Source organism: Tursiops truncatus, chromosome 3 (assembly GCF_011762595.2).
Source record: "Tursiops truncatus isolate mTurTru1 chromosome 3, mTurTru1.mat.Y, whole genome shotgun sequence".
Taxonomy (NCBI): domain Eukaryota; kingdom Metazoa; phylum Chordata; class Mammalia; order Artiodactyla; family Delphinidae; genus Tursiops; species Tursiops truncatus.
In genome coordinates, this window is record NC_047036.1 from 7,738,860 (window position 1) to 7,754,318 (window position 15,459).

A 15,459-nucleotide genomic window follows, 5' to 3' on the forward strand; every position below is an offset into this window, starting at 1 on the left:
AGAAAGTTACAAAACTTGCCACACATATTTATTGTCAACACCGAACACATCAATGCCTTTAACAGGAAGGCAATGGAATATAGTAATACCATTTGAAAGAAAAACACAGGATCCGTGAAAAATCATCATTCATCCTGTAGTATGGGAACAGAACCCGAGTATAAAATCCTGGGTTGGCCCCTTTCGGTCATGGTTTTTTGAATCACCCAAGGCTACATGTGGGGATAAGGCAGTTGTTTAAACTCGAGGGCCACATGCCACATCCCAGTCCGGTCCCAGTGATGGCGCAAGCTGGAATATCCATTTCGAGTCCCTCCGACCTGGGGCCAAATGTTGCTAATCTAGTGTCAATCATCCATACAGTTCTTCCATAAGTTCCAAAACAATTCTCAGGCCAAACAACAAATCCAGAAGTAGGAAGACACTCAGCAGGAACATCCAGGAGTTACAGATAGAGATCCCAGGGAGCTGAGAGGAGAATTAACAGCACCTGGCCTGATTCTGCAGGCAGAAGTCATCTTGGGCATTAATATTAAGTGCTGTCAATCTCAGTCCTGGGCAAATATGTGGACAAAACTATAATTCAAAAAGATACAGGCATCCCTATGTTCATAGCAGAACTATTCACAATAGCCAAGACATGGAAACAACATAAATGTCCATTGACAGATGAATGGATAAAGAAGATGTGGTACATATATACAATGCAGTACTATTCAGCCATAAAAAAAGAGTGAAATAATGCCATTTACAGCAACATGGATGTAACTAGAGATTATCATACTAAGCGAAGTAAGTCAGAAAGAGAAAGACAAATACCATATGATATCACTTATATATGGAATCTCAAATACGACACAAATGAACCTATCTACGAAACAGAAACAGACTCACAGACATAGAGAACAGACTTGTGGTTGCCAAGGGGGAGGGGACGTGGGTGACTGGATGGATTGGGAGTTTGGGATTAGCAGATACAAACTATTATATATAGAATGGATAAACAACAAGGTCCTACTGTAGAGCACAGGGAAATATATTCAATATCCTGTGATAAACCATAATGGAAAAGAGTATGAAAAAGAATGTGCACATATATAGATGTATATGTATATTTTTATATATATATATATGTGTAACTGAATCACTTTGCTGCACAGCAGACATTAACACAACATTGTAAATCAACTATATTTCAAATGAAATAAATTAAAAAAAATACTAAGTGCTGTCAGCTAAGACACTGAAAAAAGGCCTCCAAATTAGTCATGATATTAAAACTGCAAGACAAAGTAAGCCTGAGTACAGCATGACTCACCCCAGCGGTGGTCTTTCTCTGTGTGTTATGTGAAATTGCCCGATTCCTATAACTGGAGCACACTCTCTAAATTGCGAGCGTGCTGGGTAAACTTTAATCATTAAACGAACAAAAGCAGAATAGGGCACTATCGCCTTAAGTGGACATTAAACATTTAAAACTCATTTTGGATACAGTTATGAGATTCAGTAAGCGTGCTGAGAAACACGCTGTTTTGAAGGGTCACTATTTCCCCCCCTTTATTGGAGCAGACGTTTAAGCAAACGACACAGACCTAAGTGTGAAGGGTGCGTCTGTCATGGGTCAGGGTGTTTTAGCAGCCACTGCACGAGCAGGGATAAATATTCCAGAACATGCAGTCAAGGGAGTACCCTTGCAAACACAGCAAGCTGTTAGGGCTTGTTGAGCAACGAACTCCACAAGACAAGTGGAGCCCGAAGTGGTAAATACTTTCCCAAGGCTGGGAAAAAAGATCCTGCCAGCACCTTCTGCCCAGCCAAGTAAATCATACAAGACTTCAATGAAAGGTGCTTACTTGTACTGAGATGTTCCTGCAGACTCTTCCTGAGCAGCCTGCTGTGCAGAGTGCCTCCAACGTATAATGCTAAATCATGAAATTTTAAATGTACCCAGAAACCAAGATGGTAAACATCAAGACGATCCAGCCCTTCCTTTATTTCTCTCTTATCAGTGTTTCATCATACCTTCTCAAACTTTCTTGTATTGAGCACAGAAGAGTGTTTATGGGGCATAGCCATGGCCACCTGCTCAGCTATAACAGGAGCCATTTCAAGGACTGACTGGGCTCCAAACAACCGCAGGGAATCTTTTATGTCTGTTTTTGATCAACAGTCTTATCCTTTCTTAAGAGAAGCACTTCCTTCCTAAAGTACCCATACTCTTGGCCCATGGCCTGCATACTCCTTTCTCAGCCAAGATGGAGGTCCCCAGGTACTCCCTCCCTCTAACTGCCCTGCATCCTGGGTGCCCTGGCCTCCCTCCCTCTGGGCTGGCTGGAGGTGGGGTCTCCTTCCTGTGAGCTAATCCCTCGCCTGTGCCCAGTATCTTATCCCCTCCTATAGCCCCGGGGACTTTGCCTAGTCAATTATATCCCCCGTCTTTTCTCTCTTCACCAGTACCATTTAAGGATGATTAAGTAATGCTCTCCTAAAAGCCATTCCCTGTCCTCATGTCCCTGCCAACTGAAAGAGTAATTTTGATGTCTATTTCTTCACCTTACCTTTGTCCCTTCACTCATGAGCATCTAGTTTTATTCCCAGCACTGCTGCGAAACTGCTCTGATAAATGCCATTTGCTACGGGTTGATGTGTCCACCCCACGCCCACCCAGAGATATGTTGAAGTCCTAACCTCATGTACCTGTGATGATTGTGAACTTATTTGGAAATAGGGCCTTGATGTAATTAATTAAGATGAAGTCATGCTGGGTGACGGTGGGCCCTAAACCTAATATGACTTGTGTCTTTATAAAAAAAAGAGAGGGGGCTTCCCTGGTGGCGCAGTGGTTGAGAGTCCACCTGCTGATGCAGGGGACATGGGTTCGTGCCCTGGTCCGGGAAGATCCCACATGCTGCGGAGCGGCTGGGCCCGTGAGCCATGGCCGCTGAGCCTGCACGTCCAGAGCCTGTGCTCCGCAACGGGAGAGACCACAACAGTGAGAGGCCCGTGTACTGCCAAAAAAAAAAAAAAAGATAATAAAAAATAAAAATAAATAAATAAAAAGAAGAGAAAACAGACACAGACGCACAGAGAGAATGCCATGTGACTACAGACTCAGAGAACCGGAGTGATGGGTCCACAAGCCAAAGAACGCCAAGGACTACTGACAGCCACCCGAAGCTAAGAAGTGGCAAAGATTCTTCCCTAGAGCTTTCAGAGCGTGGCCCTGGTGACACCTTGATTTCGGACTTCTAGCCTTCAGAACTGTGAGAGAAGATATTGTGATTGTTTTAAACCACCCAGTTTGTAGTATGTGGTTACAGGAATACTGGGAAACTAATACACCATTGCTGACAGAGTTTCTGGGAAGGTAACCACCTGTCCCAGTTTTCCCAGAAGACAGTAGGACTTTCAGTGCTATATCCCAAAAAAGTCTCGGGCAAATCAGGATGAGTTTGTCACTCTACCTTCTGGCCCACAGGTGCCTTGAACTGGCTACATCATCAGACACTCTGACGGCCACCTCCCTCTTGAAAAAGCTCTCCTTTCTTGGTTCCCATGATACCTACTCTCAATTAGTTAACTCCATCCGATGGCAGCTAGGAACTCAGCTTTCTCGATCTAACATCATTTCAGATTCCCCTCCTTTATCCCGTCTGGAACCAACAGCCAAGAACTCAGGGCTCACTCTCAGTGCCTCCTGCTTCCTCCTGTCTTATATCCTTTAAAACATCAACAACTCCCTCTTCAGATCTCCAGAATCCACCCAGTTCTTTACATTTCTGCTACCACTCCCGTAGCTCAGGCCCTCACCGCTGCCCCCTTTGGTCACGGCAGCGGCCCCAGAATTTGCTCTTCCTGCCAGCATTTCTCCATCCTCCAAGGTGAGCCTGTGCAGACAAGAGGGGGACTTCTTGAGATGCCTTTTGGTGCCGTGCATTATTGATTCCTCACTGTAAGTTTCATCTCCCTCTACTTCCTCTCTGTAATCTGAACTGACATTTCATGGCTTACTGTACTCGACACTTGCCAAAACCTGCCGTGCGCCCCTCATGAGATTCATAAACACCTTCTAACAATCATCTGGGACTCAGCTCTGGCACTGCTGCATCCTAGAAACCCTCCTTAACCATTCCTCTACAGCCCAGGCTGTCTGGTTCCGACACCCCTTCCCTGGGCTCACACAGCACCCGGCAAAGACACCCGAGAGGACCCTTAATACAATGTAATGCAACGGTCCTTCTGGTTTAGATTCCTCAAGATATTCTAGACCCTTAACAGGAACTAGGTTTTTTACCTCTATCTCCTCCATATTTAGCACAGACCCCCGGTACATATATAGGCAGTTATTAAATGCCTGTTGAACGTTCACTCCAAATTTTAAAAATGAAAATTAAAAGTATGTTGAGATGCCATTTATGAGCTATGGGGTTTTCCCAAATCCCAAAGCTTAACGGTGCACTCGGTTGGAAAGTCTAGTGCGAAACAGATACTCCTACCCAGGGCAATGAGAATGCAAAATGGTGCAACCTTCATGAAAGGAAATCAGGGAGTATCTAGCAAAACTACAACTGCATTCACCCCTTGACCCAGCAATTCCAATTCCAGGAATCTCTGTCAATGTTACACTTGCAAAAATATCAAAAGATGTGTGTGCAGGAGTCATTACACATTGTAACACTATACCTGATCACTTCTCCCAGCAGGGAGTTGCTGAGTAGACTAGAGTTCATTACATAGAGGAGAGCTATGTGACCATGAGAAGAAGTGACATAAACCCATACTACTGGGACATGGACTCCAGGGCATATCATGATGTCAAAAAATGCTAGATAGAGAAAACTCTGTATACATGCTACTTTTTAAGAAAAGAGGGTATGAATATATATGTGCATGTGTATGTGTGTGTGGAGTTTGGTTTATATTTAAAAAGAAGCATAAACTATAAACTATAATTAAAAGGTGAGCTAAAGGCAGAGAGAGTGAACAAGGTAAGGAAAACAGTTCCTCTAAACACCGCTTGTTTTATTAATTTGACTTTAAAACACTACAGAATAATGTAATGTAAATTTTGAAAATCTCGAAAAATCAAAAGTGAAATTAAACAAATGAAATTAACTGGATTTTGAGTTGGTGGCACTACCATACAAAGGGAAATTGTTTTGATTTCAAGGTGCTAATTTTGCTTCCATTTTCCAGTGAGATTTATACCCTGAGGACTAAAAGAAAAGAAGAAAAATCATCCGAAAGGGTTTTCTGTATTCAATAAGGACTAAAGTTGCACAGAACTTTTATTCTGAAATGACTAAGTATGAATTACAGGAAAAGGCAAAGGAATAATTATGCTGACCTGCAGAGACAGGATTCTGTGCACAGGAGAGAAAGATAGAGACATAAAATAGAAGAGGATCAGAAAGTCCCTAGAATCCTGGAGATGAACTGGAAGTATCCAGAGCAACTTCTGGTGTGTTTTAAAGAACGTTTTCCTTAGCTCTATACACTGAAAACACCTACTTTGATCACCGCTATGCTTGAATCAGATAAAAATGGCTGATTCTCAGGTCAATGGAAGGAAATGGATAAGAGGAGTCTTATTATCCTAGAGAATAATCAAGCCATCCAAGGCCACTTGGGTTGTTGCCAAAGAACTCAGGGGCCAACCTCAAGAGGCTCCCCTAGGCCTGAAATGTGACAATTTCACCATCTGTAAGAACATAAGCTGCAAGTGATGGAAATATACCAAATATTGAAATCCATGTATTAAAAATAATTCTAATAACCACTTTTTTTTTAAAAAAAGCAAACATAACATTTTATTTGTCCCCTCTGGATAATGCAGGAGAGCCAACTAAGTAGGCTCTTTACAAAAACGGTAAAGGGAAGAAAAGTAAGCATTCACTCTGCCTTTCCTATGTCAGTTGCACCCTCAGGATATTCAAATAGTTGAGGAGGAAAAGTTACTTTATGTAGAAATATTTCAGCCATTAAATGAAAAAAGAATAGTAAAATTAAAAACTCCCAGTTTTTCACCCATGAATGAATCCGGAGATTTAGGCCGTGATCCTCGATGACTGATCATTTCACATCCCGTTGAAGGACACAGCACCACCCATGACACAGCAGAGACACAAAGATGCACACCTGAATCTGGGCAGCCCCCGGATATCACTACTAATTTACAGACACATTCAGGACAGAAGAGCGTCCGAATGACAGCAATGGGAAACTGGGCAAACCCTGGACTGTGGAAACTCTGCAGGATGATGGACTCAAGTTTCTTTAAAAATTAATTTGCAAGGGGAGAGCAACAACAACAAAACACAGTGAAGGATGAAGAGACTCAAGACATACACCAGCCAACTGCAATAGACGACACCAGCCAACTGCAATAGATGAAGGTCCTTCCGTTCCTGACTCAGTTCAACTGTTACCAGAACAAGGCACAAGCATTCCTGTGACCATCAGGGCTCTCACAGTACTCACTGGATGTTTGCTAATTTTATGGCATTGGTTTTTGTCTGGGTCTCTGATGTTTTGGTGTGATTATGGCATTATGAATTCCTTATCTTTGATAGCCAAGAAGTGAAATATTATGAAACTATTATATCATTTATTGAATTTGCTTCAAAATAATTTGGTGAATGTGGGTAGAGCACGGGTGGGGATATGCAAGAAAAAAGGTGGGCCAGGGATTAATAAATACAGGGGCTGGGTGTTCTTAGACTCTTCTATTTTTGTATATATTTCAAATCCTTTTGTGATACAAAAGTTACAAAATAACAGACCACAAAACTATTCATTGGATGAATTATTAAAATACAATGTCTGATTAATTATACTCAGTTTCATGATATAAGAGCAAGTTCCTTGAGGACAGAGACAAAGACTAGTTTACTTATCACCTTAAATGCTTAGAAATGTCCAGGGTGTAAAGAACCCTAAATAAATTTTGATGAATTAAAGAAGAAAAGAATGTGTATACACACTGATCAATTGATCCTACAGATATGTAGGCATATTTGAGACAGTAAACCAATTCTGTCTGCCATGCAATGCCAGATAGAGATAAAGGCGTACATTGTGTGGTGGGACTAAGGCTTTGTTGGGAAATGCTGAAATGAAGAATTTTTTTGTTTTGCTTCGTTTTGTTGTTATTTCTGTGGGTCACATTTTTCTCCCCCGGTTCAAATGCCTAGGAGGCTGACAGCACCTGTTAAGTAAAAGTGGCCTCAACAATGGGACGTTCTGCCTATGATAATTCTGAGCTTGGATTCTTCTTTCTTTTTTTTTTTTTTTACATCTTTATTGGAGTATAATTGCTTTACAATGGTGTGTTAGTTTCTGCTTTATAACAAAGTGAATCAGTTATACATATACATATGTTCCCATATCTCTTCCCTCTTGCGTCTCCCTCCCACCCTCCCTATCCCACCCCTCTAGGTGGTCACAAAGCACCGAGCTGATCTCCCTGTGCTATGCGGCTGCTTCCCACTAGCTATCTACCTTACGTTTGGTAGTGTATATATGTCCATGCCTCTCTCTCTCGCTTTGTCACAGCTCACCCTTCCCCCTCCCCATATCCTCAAGTCCGTTCTCTAGTAGGTCTGTGTCTTTATTTCTGTCTTACCCCTAGGTTCTTCATGACATTTTCTTTTCCTTAAATTCCATATATATGTGTTAGCACACAGTATTTGTCTTTCTCTTTCTGACTTACTTCACTCTGTATGACAGACTCTAGGTCTATCCATCTCATTACAAATAGCTCAGTTTCGTTTCTTTTTATGGCTGAGGATTCTTCGTAAGATAGTGATCAGTTTCAGAATATGAAACTCTTGTGATGGGGGATTTTGTATTTTTGCTCTGATTTTAAACAGTGTCTAAAACAAGACTCACAGAATGATAGAGTGATAACCACTGCTATTCTGAGTATGCAACGAGCATTTAAATGGTGCCTTTGCAATCAGAGAGTGCTCGACCCTCACCTTTATAGGAGATGACCGGGTGCTCTGCTCTCTGGCACTGAGATGCGTCTGTCTCCGGCTGGGCGAGTCTCCACCATCCCAGGCTTGAGAAGAGCCACGCAATGATGCAGGGTCCCTTCATGGTGGGCAGGAGACCTTAGGCTCTGGACACTTGTCTTTAACCAGAAGCTCGTCGTCCCGTCATGTGGGGAAAGTGCCTAAAACACGCAAAAGAGAACAAGTGCATTAACGTGGGTTCACGTTTTCTGGTGGCTGGTCTTTTAGTAAAGCCCCATCACGCCCTTTAAAAAAAAAAGAGCCTTGCAGTGCTTGGACAAACACACCTTTTTCTAGGAGATATTTCAGAAATGTAATAATGTATGTCTCAATCTAGACCTCTTTTCCTCCCAATAATTTTATGAGATAACCCATTGATTATAAAAGAAGAATGTTCAAGTTTAAGCTCTATCAAGTCGTCATCGTCCCCACCCCCATGAAGAATTCAGTTTCAGAGTTGTGACCATCGATTGGTTTTCCCTTGGAACATCATTCTCGCCCGGTCATGCAAATGCAGATCTACATGTGGATGCCCTAAGAATCCCTCCCCTTCCCTTTTCAAAATACAAAAGCCCCTATTAAATAAGGCCATGACCATTGTCCTTGACTAATAACCTGATGAATACTATCTACCCAGCTCTTAAAAATCATCCACAGTGGGTGCCTTTCCCCTTTGAAATTTACAGATGACCTTCCTGCAAAGTTTTTGGCTAGAGATCAAGTGTGCATCAAATAAAACCTATACGGAGCACCTACTGGGTGAAATGAAATTGCCGTGCTGGGAGCTGGGAAACTTTAAAGATTACGAATAATTTAAAAGATTAATAAGCTTTAAAATAAGACAGGCTTATAAAAATAACCATAATCCAAGCTGTTAGAAAATCATAAAAAGAAGCAGGAGCGTTCTGGGGGTTAGGAGAGAGAGTACGACTGCTACTTAGAGAGATCAAGGGTGGGTCAAAGGAAGACTTCATATTTGAGTTTAATCATGGAGGATAAAGAGGATTTCAACAGATGGAGACTTCTGGAAGTAATCCAGAAGAGGATGAAGTGATGCACTGGAGGGCCAAGAGGAATGAGTAGGCAACACGTGTTGGGAACAGTTTACTGTACTTGACCCCAGGGGATAGAAAGGGGAGAGATGGAAAGCAGCTTAGAGAGAATGTGGGGTTAAGATTTGGAAGGTGAATGAATGATACTAAGGTCTGAGGTCTCTATTTTTAGGCAATAAGCTACCACAGTATATTAACATTAGAAGAAATAGTAATCATTCTCACCATAGCATACACAGGAAATCGGCTAAAGAAGAGCAGAAGGGTCGAGAAGTTAAACTGAAGATACAGCAATTGTTCAGAAGAGAAAGAAAGGAAGCTGTGACTTCAGGTGGGGTCAATGTGAACAGAAATTAAGGTAAACCCAGCAAACACTCAGTGTGACGGGTCAGGCAAAGTACAGAAAATTAAAGATGTCCACAGCTTCTTCGACCTTGCTCCCACTGAAGGCTGGATCTTCACCCCCTCTCTTGAATCTGGGTTGGCTCTCTGACTGCTTTGCTCAGTCAGATACAACAGAAGTGATGGTACCCTAGTTTCTAAGCCCATACCCTAAGAGGCTAGCAGTTTCTACTTCCTGTCTCCTCTGGGGCACTGAGACACTGGGTCAGAAGTGATGGTACCCTAGTTTCCAAGCCCATACCCTAAGAGGCTAGCAGTTTCTACTTCCTGTCTCCTCTGGGGCACTGAGACACTGGGTCAGAAGTGATGGTACCCTAGTTTCCAAGCCCATACCCTAAGAGGCTAGCAGTTTCTACTTCCTGTCTCCTCTGGGGCACTGAGACACTGGGTCAGAAGCCCAATGTCCCTGAAACTGTCATGCCAGGGAGACCACATATACGTCCTCCTGGTGATATTTCCCACTAAGCCCAGCTTCCCAGCCAGCCCCACCAAGGCACCTGATATATGAGTAAAGCTGAAACCCACTGAGTAACTTTAGTATCACAAGAGCAAAGAAATCAACTAGTTGAGCGCTGTCCAATTTCCTAACCCCCAAAGTGTGAAATATAATAAATGGTGGTTGTTCTAATCTGTTAAACTGGGAGGAACAGAAAGCAAAGAGGCACAGATGGACAGAAGATAAAGAATGTGAGTCACTTTGAGGACAGTCATGTCATTTTTTAAAATATGATAATCAACAGAAGAAGTTTTAGAGGAGGATATGATCATTTGGTTTTGTGCATGTTGGGTTTAAGATGCCAAGAGAATATTTAAGGAAATGCAGCTGACTGTGGAAAATCCAGGTTGGATGCTCAGGAAAGAAAAGAATTCAGAGACAGCATATAATCTTTGCAATGTTTAAAATCATGGGTGTGGTTGAGCCTCACCAAGGGAAAGCACGAGAGAAAAAAAGGGCTAAAGAGAAGTGTTTATTTAGAATTTGTTCAAGAAAAGTAACCACACGAAGATGAGACAAGAGAACAGATATAGCGCATCAAGTGAACACAGCACCATGGGAGCCAAGATAGAAATAACACATTTTAAAAAGAGGTCTCAAATGTAAAATAGATAGCTAGTGGAAAGCAGCTGCATCGCACAGGGAGATGAACTTGGTACCAGAGCACCTAGAGGGGTGGGATAGAGAGGGTGGGAGGGAGACGCAAGAGGGACGGGATATGGGGATATATGTATACATATAGCTGATTCACTCTGTTATACAGCAGAAACTAATACAACATTGTAAAGCAATTATACTCCAATAAAGATGTTAAAAAAATTTTTAATAAAAAATAGAAAGAGGCCTCGTCCACTGTACCCTGATGAGGTAGAGTGAAGACTACTGGCTTTAGTCAAAGGACATATATACACTACCAAACGTAAAATAGATAGCTAGTGGGAAGCAGCCACGTAGCACAGGGAGATCAGCTCGGTGCTTTGAGAACACCTAGTGGGATGGGATAGGGAGGGTGGGAGAGAGGGAGATGCAAGAGGGAAGAGATATAGGAACATATGTATATGTATAACTGATTCACTTTGTTATAAAGCAGAAACTAACACACAATTGTAAAGCAATTATACTCCAATAAAGATGTTAAAAAAAAAAAAAAAGGACAGTCAATGGTCAACTCTGCGGTCAGTTTCAGAAAAACAGGAGACAGAGTCCATGACATGAGAAACCAAGAAGGGAACAGATGAAGAAAAAGTGCGACAGAATATCTGTGGTAACTTGAATGCTAGGTAACCCCAGAAAATTCAATGAAATCAGGTAAGCATGGAAGGACCAAAGTTCAGAAAATTTTAGGGTACAGAAAACAGATCATTAAATGTGGCTTCTTTTCTGAGGAGTGGAGTGGAGAAGAGACTGGTGATTTAACAGGGAGAGGTGGTATAAGATCCAGAAAAACAGGGGTGGCAAACTATTAAGGTTCCAGTAGAGAGGGTGGTTATGAAAGGGAGGAGAGGGGCCTCTTCTTTAACAAGGGGTGTGCACACGAGTACGTGGTGATACGTCAACATAGAGAAAACACGAAGTGGAGGGTACATCGAATTTCACAGTCTCCATATTTTGCGCCCCATTGACTCAATCCTCCCATGGATGGAAATGTCCAAATTAGGCAGAGAAAAAAGTGAAGGGGCTGCAAATCATGATGAGGCAAGAGTATGGTTTCCAGAGGAGGGAGAGAGTCTGAGCATGAACGTGGGGGAAGGAAAGGAGAGAAAAACTGGGAGCCAAGGATACATCTGTCCAATGGGTCCATAATCCCTGACCAGGCCAGTACATTGTAATGGGCAATGGAGGCACACGTGCTATTTTTTCCTGGGTTTTAAAATTGAAAGTATGATTCATTTCACTCTTGGAAAAGGGGTCACAGTCTGCAAAACTGGAGACTGCTCTTGAACTCCAGTCTGGAGGCAAATACATGAAGCAGCCCATCTTTCTTCTCCCTCTGACCTGAGACTTAGGACATGACATTTTACCAAATGACATATCTTAATAGGAGTTTGGGATGAACACATAGACAATACTGTATATAAAATAGATAATCAACAAGGACCTACTGTATAGCACAGGGAACTCTACTCAATATTCTGTAATAACCTATATGGGAAAAGAATCTGAAAAAGAATGGCTAGATGTACATGTAGAACTGAATGACTTTGCTGTACACCTGAGACTAACACAACATTGTAAATTAACTATATTCCAATATAAAATAAGAAATTAAGTTTAAAAAGAGTAACACCCATTAGAGGCGTTTTATTTTATTTTTTTATTTTTATTTTTTGGCTGCGTTTGGTCTTCATTGCTGCGCGCGGGCTTTCTCTAGCTGTGGCGAGCAGGGTCTATTCTTCGTTGTGGTGCACGGGCATCTCATTGCGGTGCGTGGGCATCTCATTGTGGTGGCTTCTCTTGCTGTGGAGCACGCATGGGCTCTAGGCACAAGGGCTATTGTGGCTCACGGGCTCAGTTGCTCTGCAGCATGTGGGATCTTCCCGGACCAGGGCTCGAACCTGTGTCCCCTGCACTGGCAGGAGGATTCTTAACCACTAAGCCACCAGGGAAGTCCTGTTAGAGTTGTTTTAGATGTAATTTTGATCTGTTCAGAGCAAGGAGATTTGGAGCACCCTCAACAGTACACTCGGGAAAGGGCTGCAGGTAAAGTATCACTGCCCCACATCAAAACAAAATGGTGATGATAAAAACTTATGGGAAGGGGCTTCCCTGGTGGCGCAGTGGTTGGGAGTCTGCCTGCCGATGCAGGGGACACGGGTTCATGCCCCGGTCCGGGAAGATCCCACATGCCACGGAGTGGCTAAGCCCGTGAGCCATGGCTGCTGAGCCTGTGTGTCTGGAGCCTGTGCTCTGCAACGGGAGAGGCCACAACAGTGAGAGGCCCATGTACAGAAAAAAAAAAAAAAATTATGGGAAGGATAGTGAAAGTAACAGTGAACTCTCAGCAAGTGCTAGCTAGCTGTGTGGCAGGCGGGACACCAAGCACTTATACCCCAACCTGGCAGCCAGCAGGCACCCAGAGCAGTATCTCTGACACATCAACTCCCACTGAACAGCGTCCATCACAGAAATGAATGGAAGCATGGCCGTCTCGACCTCTGAGACTGAGCTCAGGTCACCCTAGGGCTAAAAGCAAATTCTTCTCTTGCAGATAGTTTTCAGTGTGTCAGACCCAAGCCAACAGAGAATCCCCTTCTGTTAACCATGAAACAAGTTATACAGACAACTGCCAACTGGACCTGTCCTGTATTTCCAATAGCCATGCATTCCCATCTCAATCCTAACATCTTGCCTCCCGAAGGAAAGCTGAAGGAGAATAATGCAAGTGCCTGACACGTTCCTTCCCTGGGATGTTGAAAGTGATGATTAGAGAAGAAAATGCCCTGTCAAGTGAAAGAGCTGCTAAAATGGGACAGACCCATGGTCCTATGGGGATGAGATGAAATTATATGTTTGCCACGTTAAGCTAAGGGAAGCACATTTAATGAGAACAGGTGATTTTTAGAAGTTTATAATTTTCGGACTATAACATGTTACCTTTGTTCTTAAAATAAAGGTACTGTAAACAGTCAGCCTGGTAAGGTACCAGGGAGGGGCATTCACAGTTTTCATTTACATTAGGGTTTTCTGAGTATCCTACCAAGCAAAGCTAACTCGTTGAATAGTCCTTTACTCAAAACAGGCTCAGATCTACATATCAGGTCCTTCCATCCTGGACTCTCACCTCTCAGTGGACTATGGTGGGGTGAGGAGAAGCATATTTATATCAGGGATTTTAGTGCTCAATCTATTGACATTTCGAGCCTGGTACTTCTTTGTTCTGGGAGCTGTTCTGTGCCTTTAGCAGCATCCCTGGCCTCTCTACCCACTAGATGCCAGTAGCAACCCCCCAACCTGTGCCAACCAAAATGGGCTCCAGACTTTGTCAAATCGCCCTGGTTGAGAATCTCTGATTTGTATGTAACAAAATACCTCTCCCTCTTTAGAAATTAAATAAGCCATCATCACTTGAAAGATTATTTTTAAATATGCTTATATAAATCACCCAACTGAATTCGTATTGAGTCATTTCAGTAAAATTTCAATAAAAACGAAAGTCACGTTAATTATAACTCTTTGCTACATTGGGGAAATATATGATGAAGGAATTTTCAAAGGATCAAATTCCATAAAAGTTGCTCGAATTTCATCCTACCACCTCTGGAAAATTAAAAATATGTTTGGTGACAATACTAAACAAGTTGATTTTGCCAATAGGAAGATTCATTACAGCAGGCCACTTTGGGCTACAAAACAGAAGCATTTTTGTTGCAATTACTTCAAAATCTCTGAAGCCTTCCCTTTAGTTTCCTGATGTGGGAGTACGTTCCCTCTATAAGCTTGATCTAAATAAGCAAAGTTCCATATATACATGTTTGTGCAATAAATAACATTTCTCATTCACACCCACACTGCAGATGAATAGGCTTTGGGGAATAGAAAATAACTGTTCCTTTTAGTTAAAAAAAAAACTGCTGTCAGATAAAATAGAAATCAAAAGAATGAAAGCTTACACAAGAAGTTATGCTTCAGGAACAAAGTCTAACTAGTGATGAATAAAACCAGAGCCAAAATAAGCTTCACGTACTTTTTTTCAGGGGAGGCTGGTGTTCCTCTGAATCTCTGACCCACCGTAAAGTTGGACGTGGCCAGATGCATGGGCGCAACTCAGAGAGTCCACAGAAACTCTGCCAGCCCGGCTCCTACCTGATGGCTTTAGGACCTCCATTGCAGACAAGATGGAGAAGTCAGGTGAGAGAACTGACCAATGAGCTGCTCGGAGAGGACCAGGAAGCCGAGCCCCACACCCACTGGAGCACAGCAGCCCTTGGGAGGATGCTTCGCGTGCGCATCTCAATTGTAAAAACTTACAGTCTGTTGTAACATCAGGAGCACAACGACAGGATTTATAAGAAGGGGATGGACAGCTCTTCTGAAAGGTCTGTGTTTGCCCTCATCTTTCCATCCATCTCTTGGCCCTATTCCATGGGATCAGATGAAACACTCCCCCAGAGACTAAAGCCCCAGCCCGAACCGAAAGCAGCAGAACCACTGAAGAAATCAGTCCATCATCTGAACAAACCACGGAGCCTGATTCCCGCACGCCCTGGCACAGCCAAACATGGTGTTACAACATCTACTGCACAGTCGTCAGCTGCTGCCAGGTAAACAGCCTTGCCCTATTCAAACCCTCTCAGGATTTTCCACTGCTTTCCGAAGAGAATACTCTGCCCTTCCACCAACGAGCCATCTCCTCCTAATTCCACCTCCACTACTCCCAGTGCCAAGGCTTCCCTTCAGCCCCTCCCGCCTAGCCACGGTCCTCTGGGTAAGCCTTGCACACTCTTTGCATGTTTGCTGATGCCTCGGGCCCCACTGCTGCCCCAAGTCTTCCCAC

The 15,459-nt window shown here is 42.9% G+C and overlaps 1 protein-coding gene across 7 annotated transcripts in view; it reads right to left on the minus strand.

Annotated features, from left to right (window-relative positions):
• SEMA5A (semaphorin 5A) overlaps positions 1-15,459 on the minus strand; it is a 479,761-nt gene that overhangs the window by 296,768 nt on the left and 167,534 nt on the right. For 5 of the 7 annotated variants that reach the window (XM_033852756.2, XM_073802003.1, XM_019951068.3 and 2 more), the window contains one exon: positions 7,980-8,176. In XM_033852756.2, coding sequence (XP_033708647.1) covers positions 7,980-8,100 — 121 coding nt within the window. In that variant the 5' untranslated portion in view covers positions 8,101-8,176. Of the gene's footprint in view, positions 1-7,979; positions 8,177-14,649; positions 14,817-14,933; positions 15,040-15,459 lie in introns of those variants that run through there. The other 2 variants (XM_019951071.3, XM_019951069.3) reach the window with 2 other exon arrangements.